At 45.6% G+C, this 13,586-nt stretch overlaps 3 protein-coding genes across 3 annotated transcripts; all 3 read right to left on the reverse strand.

The window, feature by feature from the left end:
* Positions 1-544: 544 nt before the first annotated feature.
* On the reverse strand, positions 545-5,202 carry LOC108321936 (uncharacterized). The gene is made up of 9 exons (XM_017553854.2): positions 4,779-5,202; positions 3,806-3,862; positions 3,604-3,656; positions 2,467-2,518; positions 2,214-2,279; positions 2,070-2,129; positions 1,694-1,736; positions 993-1,037; positions 545-814 (listed from the first exon to the last, which is right to left on the reverse strand). Exons 1-9 carry the CDS (start codon positions 4,888-4,890, stop codon positions 751-753), a joined length of 552 nt encoding a protein of 183 aa, XP_017409343.1. The 5' UTR covers positions 4,891-5,202; the 3' UTR covers positions 545-750.
* Positions 5,203-9,022: 3,820 nt separating this feature from the next.
* On the reverse strand, positions 9,023-10,663 carry LOC108321928 (uncharacterized). The gene has a single exon (XM_017553844.2). It carries the CDS (start codon positions 10,661-10,663, stop codon positions 9,023-9,025), a length of 1,641 nt encoding a protein of 546 aa, XP_017409333.2.
* Positions 10,664-11,743: 1,080 nt separating this feature from the next.
* LOC108321929 (uncharacterized) lies at positions 11,744-13,339 on the reverse strand. The gene is made up of 2 exons (XM_017553845.2): positions 12,427-13,339; positions 11,744-12,210 (listed from the first exon to the last, which is right to left on the reverse strand). Exons 1-2 carry the CDS (start codon positions 13,337-13,339, stop codon positions 11,744-11,746), a joined length of 1,380 nt encoding a protein of 459 aa, XP_017409334.2.
* Between the last annotated feature and the right edge of the window lie 247 nt (positions 13,340-13,586).

Genomic DNA, 13,586 nt, shown 5'->3' on the forward strand with positions numbered 1-13,586 from the left:
ATTTGTCACATCAATCAAATCCTACACTAATTCTCACAAACTTTACTTCCAAATTCACTCTCACTTACCTTCAAATCCACTCAAATAAACAACAAAAAGATTTACCTTCAAATCCTCTCAAATCCATTCAATCACTCTCCCCCAAATCTATTCAAATAAACAAAGCTTAAAAGATGTCTTCAAAGGCTGAAGAAGTACTCGATTCTTAAGTAATGTAAGACTATTAGATGAAGTAGAAACAGAAGCCTCAATCCAGGTATATGAGAAATGACTAATCATTCTTAGTGGAGGGTTTGTTCCACTATTGGTCCCACGGGGAGGGCCATTTTTCCGATTCCAAATTTGTCGAATTACATTATGAGGGTCAATCATCGTATTTCTGAATTACATTATGAGGGTCAATCATCATATCTCTGAAGTATTGTCAGTTTTGGAGATTGAAACTCTTTTGTTCTTAAAAGATGCCTCCGAGAATAGAAGAAATATTTAAACTGCGTTTAACCTCGAATACTAAAAGAAGTGAGATTATTGGGAATGGTAGAAATAAGAAACATACGCATTTCAAATGCATAAATAATCAGGTTGTCTTATTGATTATATTCTTTAGACAAAGATTTATCAATGAATCAAAATTTCCAGAAACTTGAGAACACATGACTTGTATCAAAATTCTTGGGGAAGAAATATCATTCATGGCTTTCAAAATAACTTGTGGGTAATCTAAGTTCAGAAAGACCTTCTAATGAAAGCTCAAGTTGGAGGTTGCCAAGTTCCTGGTCTAAAGGATGCACCAGATCCAGTTGCCTCTGAAGACCTGGAAAGATTTTTTATTTTAACAGATAAATATCAGGGTTAAATCTAGGGAAATGATATCTCTGATAAAACCATTAAACAATTTTGGAACAATTGTTTCATTAACTAAAATGAAGATTAATGGAGGCTTTGATCAATCATGATGTTTATTGACTGAGAATGTACACATTTGGACTTACTGGTACTCGTCTTTTGTTTTCTCTGCTAAACTCTCTTGAGGATTCCTGCAGAAAGATCACATGATTACTGACCAATTATGCTTAAACTAGTGTTTTACCCAAACAATTTGATTTCACAGCAACTAGAAGACACTAAAAGCAATATCCCATGGTTAAAGAACATTTAAAAAGCATGAGAAGATAACATATATGAACTTCAAGACCATGCCACTGAAGATCAAAATCATTCAGTCATAGAATGTCATTTCCAGAGAACACAGTCAAAAATGATTTTTTTTTTTGTGTATCCTTAAGAGTTCTTTCATACATAGCCACCGGATCTAGTCTCTAATTAAATTTTCTTATAAAGGGTATGCTTGGGAGTTTGTTAATCATGGTGGATAATGACCTTGAGAATTTCGGTTATACAAAGTCCAATAGCAATATACAATTCATATATCCGACTTCACCAAGTGGCTAGTGAAATAAGGTACCAAAATGATGGAACACAAACAAAGAGAAGACAGCCAAACAACTTTCTGGCAATATTTTAATGATAAGAATAAAAAGGATGGAAACTAAATTACTAACAAATTTTGGTAACTGAATCAGACATAATAAAAGAATGAAATTTTTATGCTGGAAAAGAACTGCAGCATAGCAAAGACCATGCATTTTACACAATAAATTTAGGTAAAAAAACTCAGTTTCGGAAGCCTCACCTTAAGCCACCCGTAGTGCTAGGTGATTCTTCGACGTCATTACCTAGAGTTGAGAAAATATGTCAAAAACTATATTCAAAGGATAGGTAATATGTAGATGTATAACAAGAATTCCCTCTTTCTGGAAGACATTGTCTCTTCTTTCATAAGGACTGGGACAAAAATCTCAGAATGCTGTTTATGAAGAAGCTAAAGTAAAACAACATAATTATTTGCATGGACTAACAAGAATTATATTTGGTTTATTTTGCTTTGAGGGATAGGGGAAGATTTTAAGATCAATCTGCTTATATGCTTCAATTCAGTTTATCATAATAAGTTTTCTTTCAAAAAGAACTCAATATTTATGTCAAAAAGAAAACGATAGTGAGATGACCTTCTGAAGGAACTGGAAATTGTTGAATAAAACTTTTCAAATCTGGACCACTGGCTTTACCTGCATAGAAATTGTAAATTAATCAATAACTTCCAATAAATAAAAAAGAATACTGCTATATCAATAAAATTTTAAGCATCTGACCAGTGCTGATACGTTTGCCTTTACTTCCTTCTTTGGCTATCCTTTCTTGCTCCTCTTTCTTGAAAACTTTGTGAAAAGAAAAGAGTTTGTGTTAGGTATTTGGATAGAACTAAACCTGGCCAAGAATGTTCTTTCATTATATTTAGAACTATCACATGAAATGCTAAGGACGGAAAGGAATATAACTAAATCAGAGTTAGGTAACCAATTCACACAATTAGTTTGTTAAGGTTGAAGTATAATTGGTACATACGAGCAACATTCTGTCTAACACGTTCACGTCTTGCTTCCAATTCCATCATTTCCTGAAGGTGAAAGTATTGTCAAGTAAAATAGTGCAATACCATACTTTTCAAAGTGCCTATTTACAAAACAAATCACTTCCCGGGAAGACATCCATAAAACATTACAACTTACAGGGTTAGCTTAATAGTTTGTCATCCCATTGCAAATAAGTTTTGCATATAAGTATTGGTACAAAAGTAATAAACTAAGTAACTAAATTAACACAGATCACCACATAGCTCGATTTAATTCCCCAAACCAACAAAATGAAAGAGAAACCAAAATCGAGAAAAGTAGGAAAAATATGAGAGAATGCTAAGACAGTTCTGCAGAAGAACGGCAAGGGACAATACAACTAATACAGAATGCTTCAAGAGCATGTCCTAACTGATTAGCTTACCCTTGTGACCTTTCCCTATTAAGGAAACGCAAAACACTAAACTTCAGGTGTTGTATTGATCTGAATTTTGGGCAGCCAAAAGCCCAGGAGAGAATAAAATCAATGTTGCATTGGATGAGAAGACATATTAGACAAAATAGGATTAGGAAAGAATCCATTAATGCACTGGGGAGAAAACTAGGATAACACCTACTATAGAAAAAAAAAATAGTACAATCTCACTTTTGGTGACTTAGGTATGCGTGGGATAAACCTATAGAAGCCCAAGTAATGAGAATTTAGCTGGGGGTAACTCCTTGATAGTGGGAAAGGGAGCCTGGAAGCAAATTTATAGTTAAAATCATTGAGAAGGATTTAAAGGTCAATGATCCATATGTAGACAAGATTGACAATAGAACATTACGTCGTCTTTTGATTCATGTAACTAACAAGCCCTGCCTAGGAGAAAAGGCTTTGTGGTCGTTGTTGTTGAAAGAAAATCAGAGTTTTGATAGTAGATAGATAGAAAGAGTTAACAAAAACCAATGTTTATTCATTGCAAATTAATCCTTGAAGTTAAGCAAAACTTTAAAGGGAAACTGTTATAAGCAACATCATGTCTAGCCTAGCCATGACAGAAAAAGTATAAATAAAGATCAATAGATTTGTGTTTGGATAACTTTATGGTACTAGAAAAAGGATATGCATAGGTGTATTGCAATTTACCTCTGGAGTTGGAGCCTTTTTACGCTGCCCATTCAGCCAACATATCCATTCAACTGAAACAATGCAACAGTAATTATCTTTAAGCATGGGAAATATGACAAAAAAAGTCTTCAAATATTCAACATATAAAACAATTGGATCCCTCCCTGAATCAAAATGTAATAATTCAGCAGTTAAACGTTGACCAATGTAAAATATATACCTGGAATAGTGGTCGGATCCTCCTCTCCCTTAAATATGACCCATCTTTTCTCTTTCACTGGTAAACCAAAACAAAATAGCAAATTCAGACAGATTCACTATAAGTTGAACTACAACGCAGGACACAAAAAAAAAAATACGAACCAGAGTTTTGAAATTAAAAAAATTCACACTTGCACACCAAAGTGATATCTGAATTCTAAAATGATTTAATCCAGCAGAAGAAAATAGTGCCAAAATTTCTAAATGCCAATAAATAAATTTTATTTATTTAATTATTTTACTTTGTAAAACAAGATCAATCTCATCCTTGTTAAAAGTTGCACCAACTCCTATAATAGGCTGAAGAATGTAAACTTCAAACAAGAACCAATAACCTCAAAAAACTTGTGACAGTGACGAAGTTACTTCACACCTCCAATCTCAAAGCCTAATATTTAACCTTTATCTGTTGGATATATCCAGAGGCATCTTCCTTTGGAGATAATCCTGCTAACCCCTCTACAAGGATTTTTTTTTTCTTTCACAGAATGCAAACCAAGGACCTGCCACTTGAAAGTATTCCTTTACTTATTCTTGGGGGGTTGTATCAATTCAACCCCTCCCCAAGGGTTTTTCTTCACAGAATTCAAACCACTGACATCCTAATTCAGTGTATTCTTTTAAACATTCTTATCCTGCGGACAAATTTTGTCACCACTACACCAACTCACAGGGTAACACTAACTTTGTTTGGTTCATAACCAACAGAAAAAAAAAAAAAAAGCAAAGCAAATTAAGAATATCACAATATCGGGTAGATCAAGTAAGTGAAGTATTGCAAGTGAGGTGATCATTGCAATGCAAAAACACCCCACTTCTCTATATAACACGAAGAGTTCATACAAGGCAAACCACACGTACAAACCCAAAATCACAAAACACAATAAATAAAAAACACCCATTAAACACACACACACACACAAAGCACTTACTGACACCATCAACCTCTTCATTTCTAGTGAAATATTTATTCCCTGTTTTGTCAACTCCCACTTTAGTTCGATTGCCGAACAATCCCGAGATCTTCCCAAGCAGCCTTCGCATAATTTTTTTACTTTTGCAATTTTACCTTTTTTGCATAGATTTCAATTGTGTTGTAGTGACAGCATCGTCGTTGGAACAATCGGACGTTGGAAATTGGAACTACAGAAACTTCGAATATGAAATTTGTTTCTATTGAGCGTTGGTTCTCAGCGGGAGTGTGTCGGAGCGCAACATCAAACGGTGGAGTAAGAGAATAGATATAATAATTTACCAAACGCGTCCTTAGAGAGTGATCTCTCCAAGATAAAGGGAAAAAAAATCAATAATTTGTATCTTGTAAGTTGTAAACCCTAGCCTAAGGCAGCAAAAATAAATTGGGATATCAAGACCATGCTAAAAGGTTTATCCATATAATGTCATTTATTTACATAAATTTGTCCATAAAGTTTAACACTTCGAAAAATAGTTTTTGTTTCGGATGTGTAGGGTTGTGCTGTTCCAAACCTTCAAGTTCTCCTGCGATCTTGTCTCAGCGGCGGATCCTCTTCTCAAGCTTTGACTTTCTTCTTGATACGGAGGGGTGGAGACCTACAAAAGATTCTCCGATGCCAAAGTCAGTTTCAGAGCAATGGCTTTTCTCAGGGAATAACAATAAATGTGCATTCAATGTAACCTATCTACCACTCACCGTGAACCTGTATTTATAGTTTTCGCTATGGGCTTGGGATTAGTGAAAAGTTAATCACGGCCCAACAGCCCAATAGCTTCTAATTTCTACTTACCTCTAAATCAGGTTAATTTACTTGAGCCACAACGATTAGCGATTTGGCCGGTCAGTGTGATATGGGCGTCCGCCCGAGTGATACGGGCGTCCGCCTTACCTATGGATGACTCGGGCACTAGGTTGGGCGGACGATCCTCCACGCGGTCGTCCGGCACTTCCTGGGCATCCGCCCAAGTGATACGGGCGTCCGCCTTACCTGTGGATCACTCGGGCACTAAATTGGGCGGACGATCCTCCACGCGGTCGTCCGGCACTTCCTGGTACCAGACGTTTCGTCTCTCAGCATTTTCCTGTAGAACACTTTTTGTGAGTGTAGAGAGTGCGGGGCTATCCCGTGATGATGGAATTCCAAGTGAGTTCTTCAAAGTTTCTCTTACAAACAGAGGTTCTGCCCATTTGGGCGACGTAGGCACCGAGATGGGCGGACGGCCTTATTCGTGGGCGTCCTTACGTACAACGCCCGGCACTTGCTGGTGTAGGAGAGTTTATACGGAGTCTAGGTTCAATCCGTACCTACTTGGGCGGTCGAGCATTTATCCCTCCGGATGTGGCATGGGCGCCGAACCGGGCGGACGACCTTTCTCATGGGCGTCCTTTGTACGGCGCCCGGCACTCCCTGGTACACAAGCCCCCCAAGTCCTAGTGCACATAGTGAACGTAGGATTTTGGATACGGCGCGCGTTGGGTCAGGAACCCGCAATTGGGCTTTATCCAGTGGGCTTTTTGAGTTTGGATTTTAGGCGGGAAAACACGTGGCGCGTTCCCATTGACGGGAGGTGAAGCGTCGCCAAATCCGGAGCGTTGGTCGTGCTAAATCTAGACGGCCAGGATACACCCAACGGTTACTAACTTTTTCCTATAAATAGCGGATTAGACGAGGTCATTTTCACTTATCTGCATTACTCAAGAGTTCAAAATTCTTTTTCCCTCAGGTAATAAATGGCATCTGTATCCATTGAGTCAGGTTCTGGGTCGTCGGGCGGAGTCCGGGAGGGGTCGGCGCGGGGCGACAACAGCGATTCTCTTAGCTCAGTTTCTTCTCATTTTTTGGAGGCAGTTGGGTCTTCCGGGGCGGACCCTGAGTCACCGGTCTCGACAAACGACCGGATTTTCCACGGCGTGCCTCTATTCCTGCTCAAAGGCGGTGTTCGTGTAGTCGGGTCCCCCTTCGAGCCGGAAGGTCAAGGGGCGGTGGTGTCTGAGTTGGCTCCCCCCGTTCCTAGCCGATATGCTTCCTGCTATGCTTTCCGCAAGGAGTTAGAATGGCGGGTCCGCCATACCCATATTGTCCGGGATGTGGAAGACTCGAAGTTAATTCGTGCCGGGGTGACTTTGTTAAATGAAAGGGTCTTTCATGATGGGCGGTCTAGTCCGTATGATTTCTTCTTCATGTACGTGACCTTCTTCACCCATCTTTTTATCCGGGTGCCTTTTACTAAGTTTCAAACGGCCGTTCTTCGGGAAGTTAATGTGGCTCCCACGCAGCTGCACCCCAATTCATGGGCGGCCGTGCAGGCGTTTCTGGCGATGTGTTTAGCAGTAGGTGTCACTCCCACCATCCCGGTCTTCTTTTATTATTTTGAAGTCCGCCCTTCTCGTTCTGGCGGTTGGGTATCTTTTACGTCGGTGCGGGGCAGGACCCTTTTCCGCCCCTTCTCTGATTCCTTCAAAAATTTTAAACAACACTACTTTAAAATAATCGTTGACAAAGCTGGCCTCCACGAATTTTCTGATGGTGAAGGGAGGCCGCTGTTCCCATTCTATTGGACGAGAGATCCTCGACAAATAAGGGCGACTTCTATAGGGGCCTTGACAGCACCCGACCTAGAGGCCGTGCGCACCATTAACACCCTCCCCCGCCGGATCTCCACCCGTCACTTGGTCGAATGCCTTAGTCTCGAGGATTGTGGACCAAAGGCGTTCGGTATGGTCTTGTCACATTGGGTGTGTTTGTTTTTCGCATACTGACGTTAATTTTTCTGAATTTTTTTGTTTGTTGCAGAACTAATGACGACCCCGGGCCCCCGCAAATCCAATTTTTTCGCCATCAAGAAGAAGTCCGGGGCCAGCTCGTCGACCGCCCGGCCGACCAATGTTCCTAATGTTCCTCGTCCACCTCCTTTGGGCGGTCGCCAGACGACTGTTCGTATAACTCCTAAGGTAGGAGTCCCCCCGCTGACAAGACTGGGGGTTCTAACATCAAGGTGCCGCCTCCCAATCCTCAACCAGAATTGGCGGCCATCCAAGTGGACCCATTGTCTGAGGCGGCTACTGTTTCTGCTGATCCCTTAAAGCGCAAAAGGAAAGATTCCGCTTCGGAGGGGCGTAGAGACAAGGAGGGCTCGTCGTCTCGTTCGACTTCGAAGAAGGCCCGGAAGGGCAAAGACAAAGAGAAAGACCGGGGGAAGGCCCCGGCCGTCCCTCTACCGGGCGGCATTTTTAGCCCCGCCTTTAGCATGAGCGACCGGGCTAAGTTTCACATGAGCTCCTCCCAACGGGCGCTTATCGAGCCTCTTTCTGAGTTGGAGCTGACTAATGCTATGCTGGAGATGTCTACCCGGACGTCCGCCTTGGCCTGGTATCTTAGGGAGTTCGCTGACCGCCCCGGAGTGGCGGAGGTTCGTGCCGAACTCGATATAGAGAAGAAAAACTCAGCCTCCCTTCAGCAAACCTTGGAAGAGATGGTCCTTAACCAAGATGAATATGACAAGAAGATCGAGCAGCTGGAAGCCGATCTAGAGAAGACCAGGAGGGAGGCCGCCGAAGGTTTGGCAGCCGCCCGGGCCGAACAGGAGCGCTTGGCGGAGGAAGGTCGCCAACTGAAGGCGGAGGAAGCCCGCCTAAAGGAGGCCGAATCGGATCGTGCCAAGGCTAACGAGGAGCTCACTCTTGAAGTTGCTAAGGCCAAGGAGCAAATTGCTGAGTTGGAGTCGACCATCTTGTTTGAACATGAGGAAGGCTTCAACAAAGCCCTTCGTCAAGTAACTCTTCTGGCGGGCGTCCAGGATCCGTTTTCTCTTGGCGTGGATATAGAGAAGGACGTTTTCGACGGCGTCCTCGTGGATCTGAATGCCGCCGAGGAAAACGAGCCGACTGTGGAGGCCGCTGCTGGGGGAAACAATTAGAATTTCCTTTTCTTTTGATTTTTTGATGTGTATCATTTGGCCGTCCGTCCAACGTCTCGAATTTCCTAGATGTTGGCCGGGCGGTCTTTTTGTAAATCTGGGCGCCTTTTAGCGCGAATGATTAATACACAGTTATGTTTTCTCATTTTGCATGTCTCTTTTTATGCGCCTTTACTCTTACCAAGTTTTAATAATGGTCCGGCCGGGGTGGGGATTGCCCTTGCTTTTCCCGGGCGGACGTTAACGCTTTAGCTTTTGGGTTTTTTGCTTTTCGCTCCATTACTCAAACGAATTGGCGAACGCATCTTTGGACGAACGCCTTTGTGTCTGCTTCCATATTAGGCCAGTAATATCCGGCTCTTAGTAGTCGGGCTTTTAGCGTTCGCCAACCTGTGTGGCGGCCGCAAATACCATTATGGAGCTCGTCCATAACGTAATGGGCTTCTGCCTCTCCCAAGCATTTAAGGAGAGGGGAGGAGAATCCTCTGCGATATAGGTCGTCCCCCACCACAAGATACCGGGCGACCTTCTTGGCTTTGCTCGGTCCTACCGTCCGCCCTTCATCTTGGCGAGTCATGATTTCTCTGATTTCTGTTCGCCAATCCTTTCCCCCGTCGGATACCGCCGAACACTCTACTGAAGGCTGAAGTAGAACCTGCCGCACGACAGTAGTTAACTGTCCCTTTTCTTTTCCCGAACTAAGCTTAGACAGTACGTCCGCCCTCGTGTTTTGTTCCCTGGGAATGTGCTGTATGTCCACTTTATCGAACGCCTTTGCGAGGTCCGTTGCTCGTTGGAAATATCGCAATAAACGCTCCTCTCGAACTTGGAAGTTGCCATTCATTTGACCCACCACCAACTCTGAGTCCGTCCGGCAGGTGATTCTTCTTGCTCCCATGTCTTTCGCCAACTCGAGGCCGGCCACCAGGGCCTCATACTCGGCCTGATTGTTGGATACCTTGAACTTGAAGATCAAGGAATGTTCCAGCAAGAATCCGTTGGGGCCCTCGAGCACGATGTCGGCCCCGCTGATCGATCGACCGGACGCTCCATCCACATACAAGCTCCACTCGTCCTGGCCGGACGGTGGTAACTCGGCCGTGAAATCTGCTAAGTGTTGGCCTTTGATCGATCCTCTCGGCTCATACCGTAAACCGAACTCTGAGAGCTCAACGGCCCAGGACACCATCCGTCCGGCTAAGTCCGGCTTCCTGAGGATCTTGGAGATAGGGAAATCGGTTCTGACTATCACTTGATGGCTTTGGAAGTAAGGGCGAAGCCTTCGGGAGGCGTGCAACAAAGCTAAGGCCACCTTCTCTACCCGTTGGTATCGGGTTTCGGCGTCTAGGAGCGTGCGACTCACAAAATAAATTAACCTCGGCTGAGGCCGTTCTTGCATTAGCACGGCACTGATGGCCGTCTCTGACACTCCCAGGAAAATATGCAGATCTCCTCCTGGGACCGGGCGGTTCATGACCGGTGGGTTAACAAGGATGGTTTTTACGTCCTGAAACGCTCGTTCGCATTCGTCGTCCCAAGGCGGGCCGACCCCTTTTTTCAATTTTCGCAGGACCGGCCTCATTCTATCCGCCAGGTTGGGGATAAAGCGGGACAAAGCGGTGAGGCGTCCGACCAGTCTTTGGATTTCCTTAAGGGTGGTTGGACTTTGCATTTGTAGTATCGCTTCACACTTGTCCGGGTTGGCCTCGATCCCCCTGGATGTCAACATGAAGCCCAAGAACTTTCCGGCAGCTACCCCAAATGTACATTTGGCGGGGTTTAGGCGCATGCCGAACTTCCTCACTTGTCGAAACACCTCCTCAAGGTCTCTAAGGTGTCCATCTCCATCCGCGGACCGGACTACCATGTCGTCCACATATACGTCCATGCACCGGCCTATTTGTTCTCGGAAAATCCTGTCCATTAAGCGCTAGTACGTCGCCCCGACATTCTTCAGGCCGAATGGCATGACCTCATAACAGAAGTTGGACTTCTCCGTTATGAATGCCGTCTTCTCGACGTCCGGCCCATATATGGGTATCTGGTTGTATCCGAAATATGCATCCAAAAAGCTTAACACCCGATGCCCAGAAGCGCCGTCCACCAGGGCGTCTATACTGGGTAGGGGATGCGAATCTTTCGGGCAGGCTTTGTTCAGGTCCGTGTAGTCAGTGCACATGCGCCATTTTCCACTAGCCTTTTTCACCATAACCACGTTAGCTAGCCACGTGGTGTACGTGACTTCCCGAACAAAACCAGCTTTCTTCAGCTTCCCTACTTCCTCCTCCACAGCTTGTCGTTTCTCCTCGCCCATTCTTCACTTTTTCTGGGCGACTGGGCGGGCGTTTTGGAAAAGCGAGAGCTTATGGCACATCACTGCGGGATGGATGCCCGGCATGTCAGTTGCCGTCCACGCAAATAGATCCCGGTTCTTCCATAGGAGTGCCCTCAGCTCCTTTTCCACCTCAGGGTTCATCTCCCTGGCGATGAGGGTGGTCTAAGCGGGCTCCCTTCCTATCAAGATAGGTTGGGTTTCTCCAATAGGCTCCAGACGGTCCTCGGTATTCGTCCTTGGGTCGAGGTCTGCCATGGCCACCTCAGAGTCGGCCGCCCGCCTCTTTACTGGTCGAACGTGCAGCTTCAACCCCGCCGCGTAACATTCCCGGGCCATCTTCTGGTCCGCCCGGACCGTGCAGACAGTTCCCTTTCCGGAGGGATACTTCATCGTGAGGTGAGGGGTAGAGACGATTGCCCCAAACGCGTTTAGGCACGGCCTTCCGAGCAGTACGTTGTACGACGTGTTAGCCTCTATCAGCAGATACCGGACCCTCTTCTCTTCGCTAGAACGTCCGGTTCCCAACCTTGTTCTCAACTCTACGTACCCCCTAGTGTCTACCCTTTCTCCTGCAAAGCCTACTATCTGCCCATCATAAGGAACGATGAGGTCCTCTGAGATATCCATCTGCAGGAAAGTCTTCCAGTAGAGGATGTTGACCGAACTTCCCTAGTCAACTAGAACTTTGCTGATTCCGTACCGCGCTATCTCTGCCGTTATGACCATTGGGTCGTCCTGGTCAGGATCAGGGGCGTGAAAATCTTCATCCGAAAAGGTGATGGGCGGCATGGAGCGGCGTGGCTTGTCTACTAAATGCACGGACTGGAGGGCTCGAACATGGCGTTTACGGGCGGAGGAGGACGATCCTCCTCCCGCGAATCCTCCAGAAATAGTGTTGATATGTCCTCTCAAGGGGCGTTCCCGGCTGCGGCTTCGACTTCGGTTCGGTCGCCTCTCTGAGCGGGGTCGCTCCGCTCTCGTGCTCCTCGGCTTATCTTTTCGGTACGCCGACCTCTGAGCAGGCCGATCGGTTGATTGGGGCGGGCGTTCATCACAGACGTATTTCTTAAGCTTTCCTGCCCGGATGAGCTCCTCTATTTTATCCCTGAGGGTCCAACATTCCTCGGTGGTATGACCTGTATTTTTATGGTATGCATAGTGCTTGCTCCAATCAGCATTCTTCGGAGTTGGGTTTCCTTCCCGCTCCGGTATCGATTTTGCACTCAGGGCCTCTCGGAGAATTTTCTCCCTCAAGGCGTTTAGAAGTGTATACTATGGGAAGAGAGGTCCCTTTCTCTGCTCTCTGGGCCTAGGACCAGACGTTTTTCCCGTCGACGAGCCGGGCTTATTACCGTCCGTCCTTGGTTCCCTGGCTTCTTGATTTTCTTTTTTGTAGGAGAGCTTCATCTCCTCCACCCTTATCTCATCTGCCGCTCGTTCCCTCAGCTCCTCCATTGTTTTGGGCGCTCGCCTGCAGACGCTATCCTTAAACGGCCCCGGCTTTAGAGCCGGCAGGATATAGTGAAGGGCGAGCTCTGGCGTCAGGCTTTTCACGCGCCGGACGGTCTTCTGATACCTGTCCATAAACGTCCGCAGCGCTTCATCCTTCCCCTGCTTGAGGGTCATTAATTCGAATACGGTCAAGTCTTGGGTACTACTGGCCGTGAATTGTTTAATGAATAGCTGCTTTAACCCGGTAAAGTTTTCTATTGAATTAGGGGGGAGGGTATTAAACCATTCCAATGCTTCGTCCTCCAATGAGAGCGAGAACGCTCGGCACCAAATGGCTTCATTGCCCGTTCGGAACGCCATTGCGTTCGAGAACGTCTGGATATGGGACGCAGGATCCGTTGTCCCGTTATACATTTTGAACTGCGAAGCCACAAATTGCTCCGAGATTTGGACATTCATTATGTTCTGGGTGAATGGAAGCAATAAGGCGGATGACGGCTCCGACTTGACTACCATCCGCCCGTCCTCGGCAACGCTCTCCGCATGCACCGATTTAGCCTTGCTTCCTTCTGCTTCAGATCCGGTGGGCCTCCAAGTCCTATCACACTCGGTATCTGGGGGCGGGCGCTCTCCCGCCACCTCCTTTCCTTTATCCTTTACTCGCTCTCCCCCGTCTATCCGTCCAACCTCCCGGGCTATCCGGGCTTCGCAGTCGGCCTTTACGGTCGCCATCTCGTCCTCGTGGCGCTGCTGCATCTCGTCCATTTTCTGCTGCAATACGCGAATCATCTCAACGGGGTCGTCCATGCTCATGTTTCTCGTGGTCACCATTGGGTTTTTGAAATCGCACGGCCCCACAGTGGGCGCCAAACCGGGCGGACAACCTTTCTCATGGGCGTCTTTTGTACGGCGCCCGGCACTCCCTGGTACAGTTTTAAATAAATGTATTTTAGAAATGTAGAATGATTCTAAAATGAAATGGAAGAGGAAGCAAGATTGGTGGTATATCTCACTATTTTAAGGAAAAACAAAAGTTTGTTTGGAAGGCACTCACAGCAAG

This window comes from Vigna angularis, chromosome 6 (genome assembly GCF_016808095.1).
Source record: "Vigna angularis cultivar LongXiaoDou No.4 chromosome 6, ASM1680809v1, whole genome shotgun sequence".
In the NCBI taxonomy this organism is placed as follows: domain Eukaryota; kingdom Viridiplantae; phylum Streptophyta; class Magnoliopsida; order Fabales; family Fabaceae; genus Vigna; species Vigna angularis.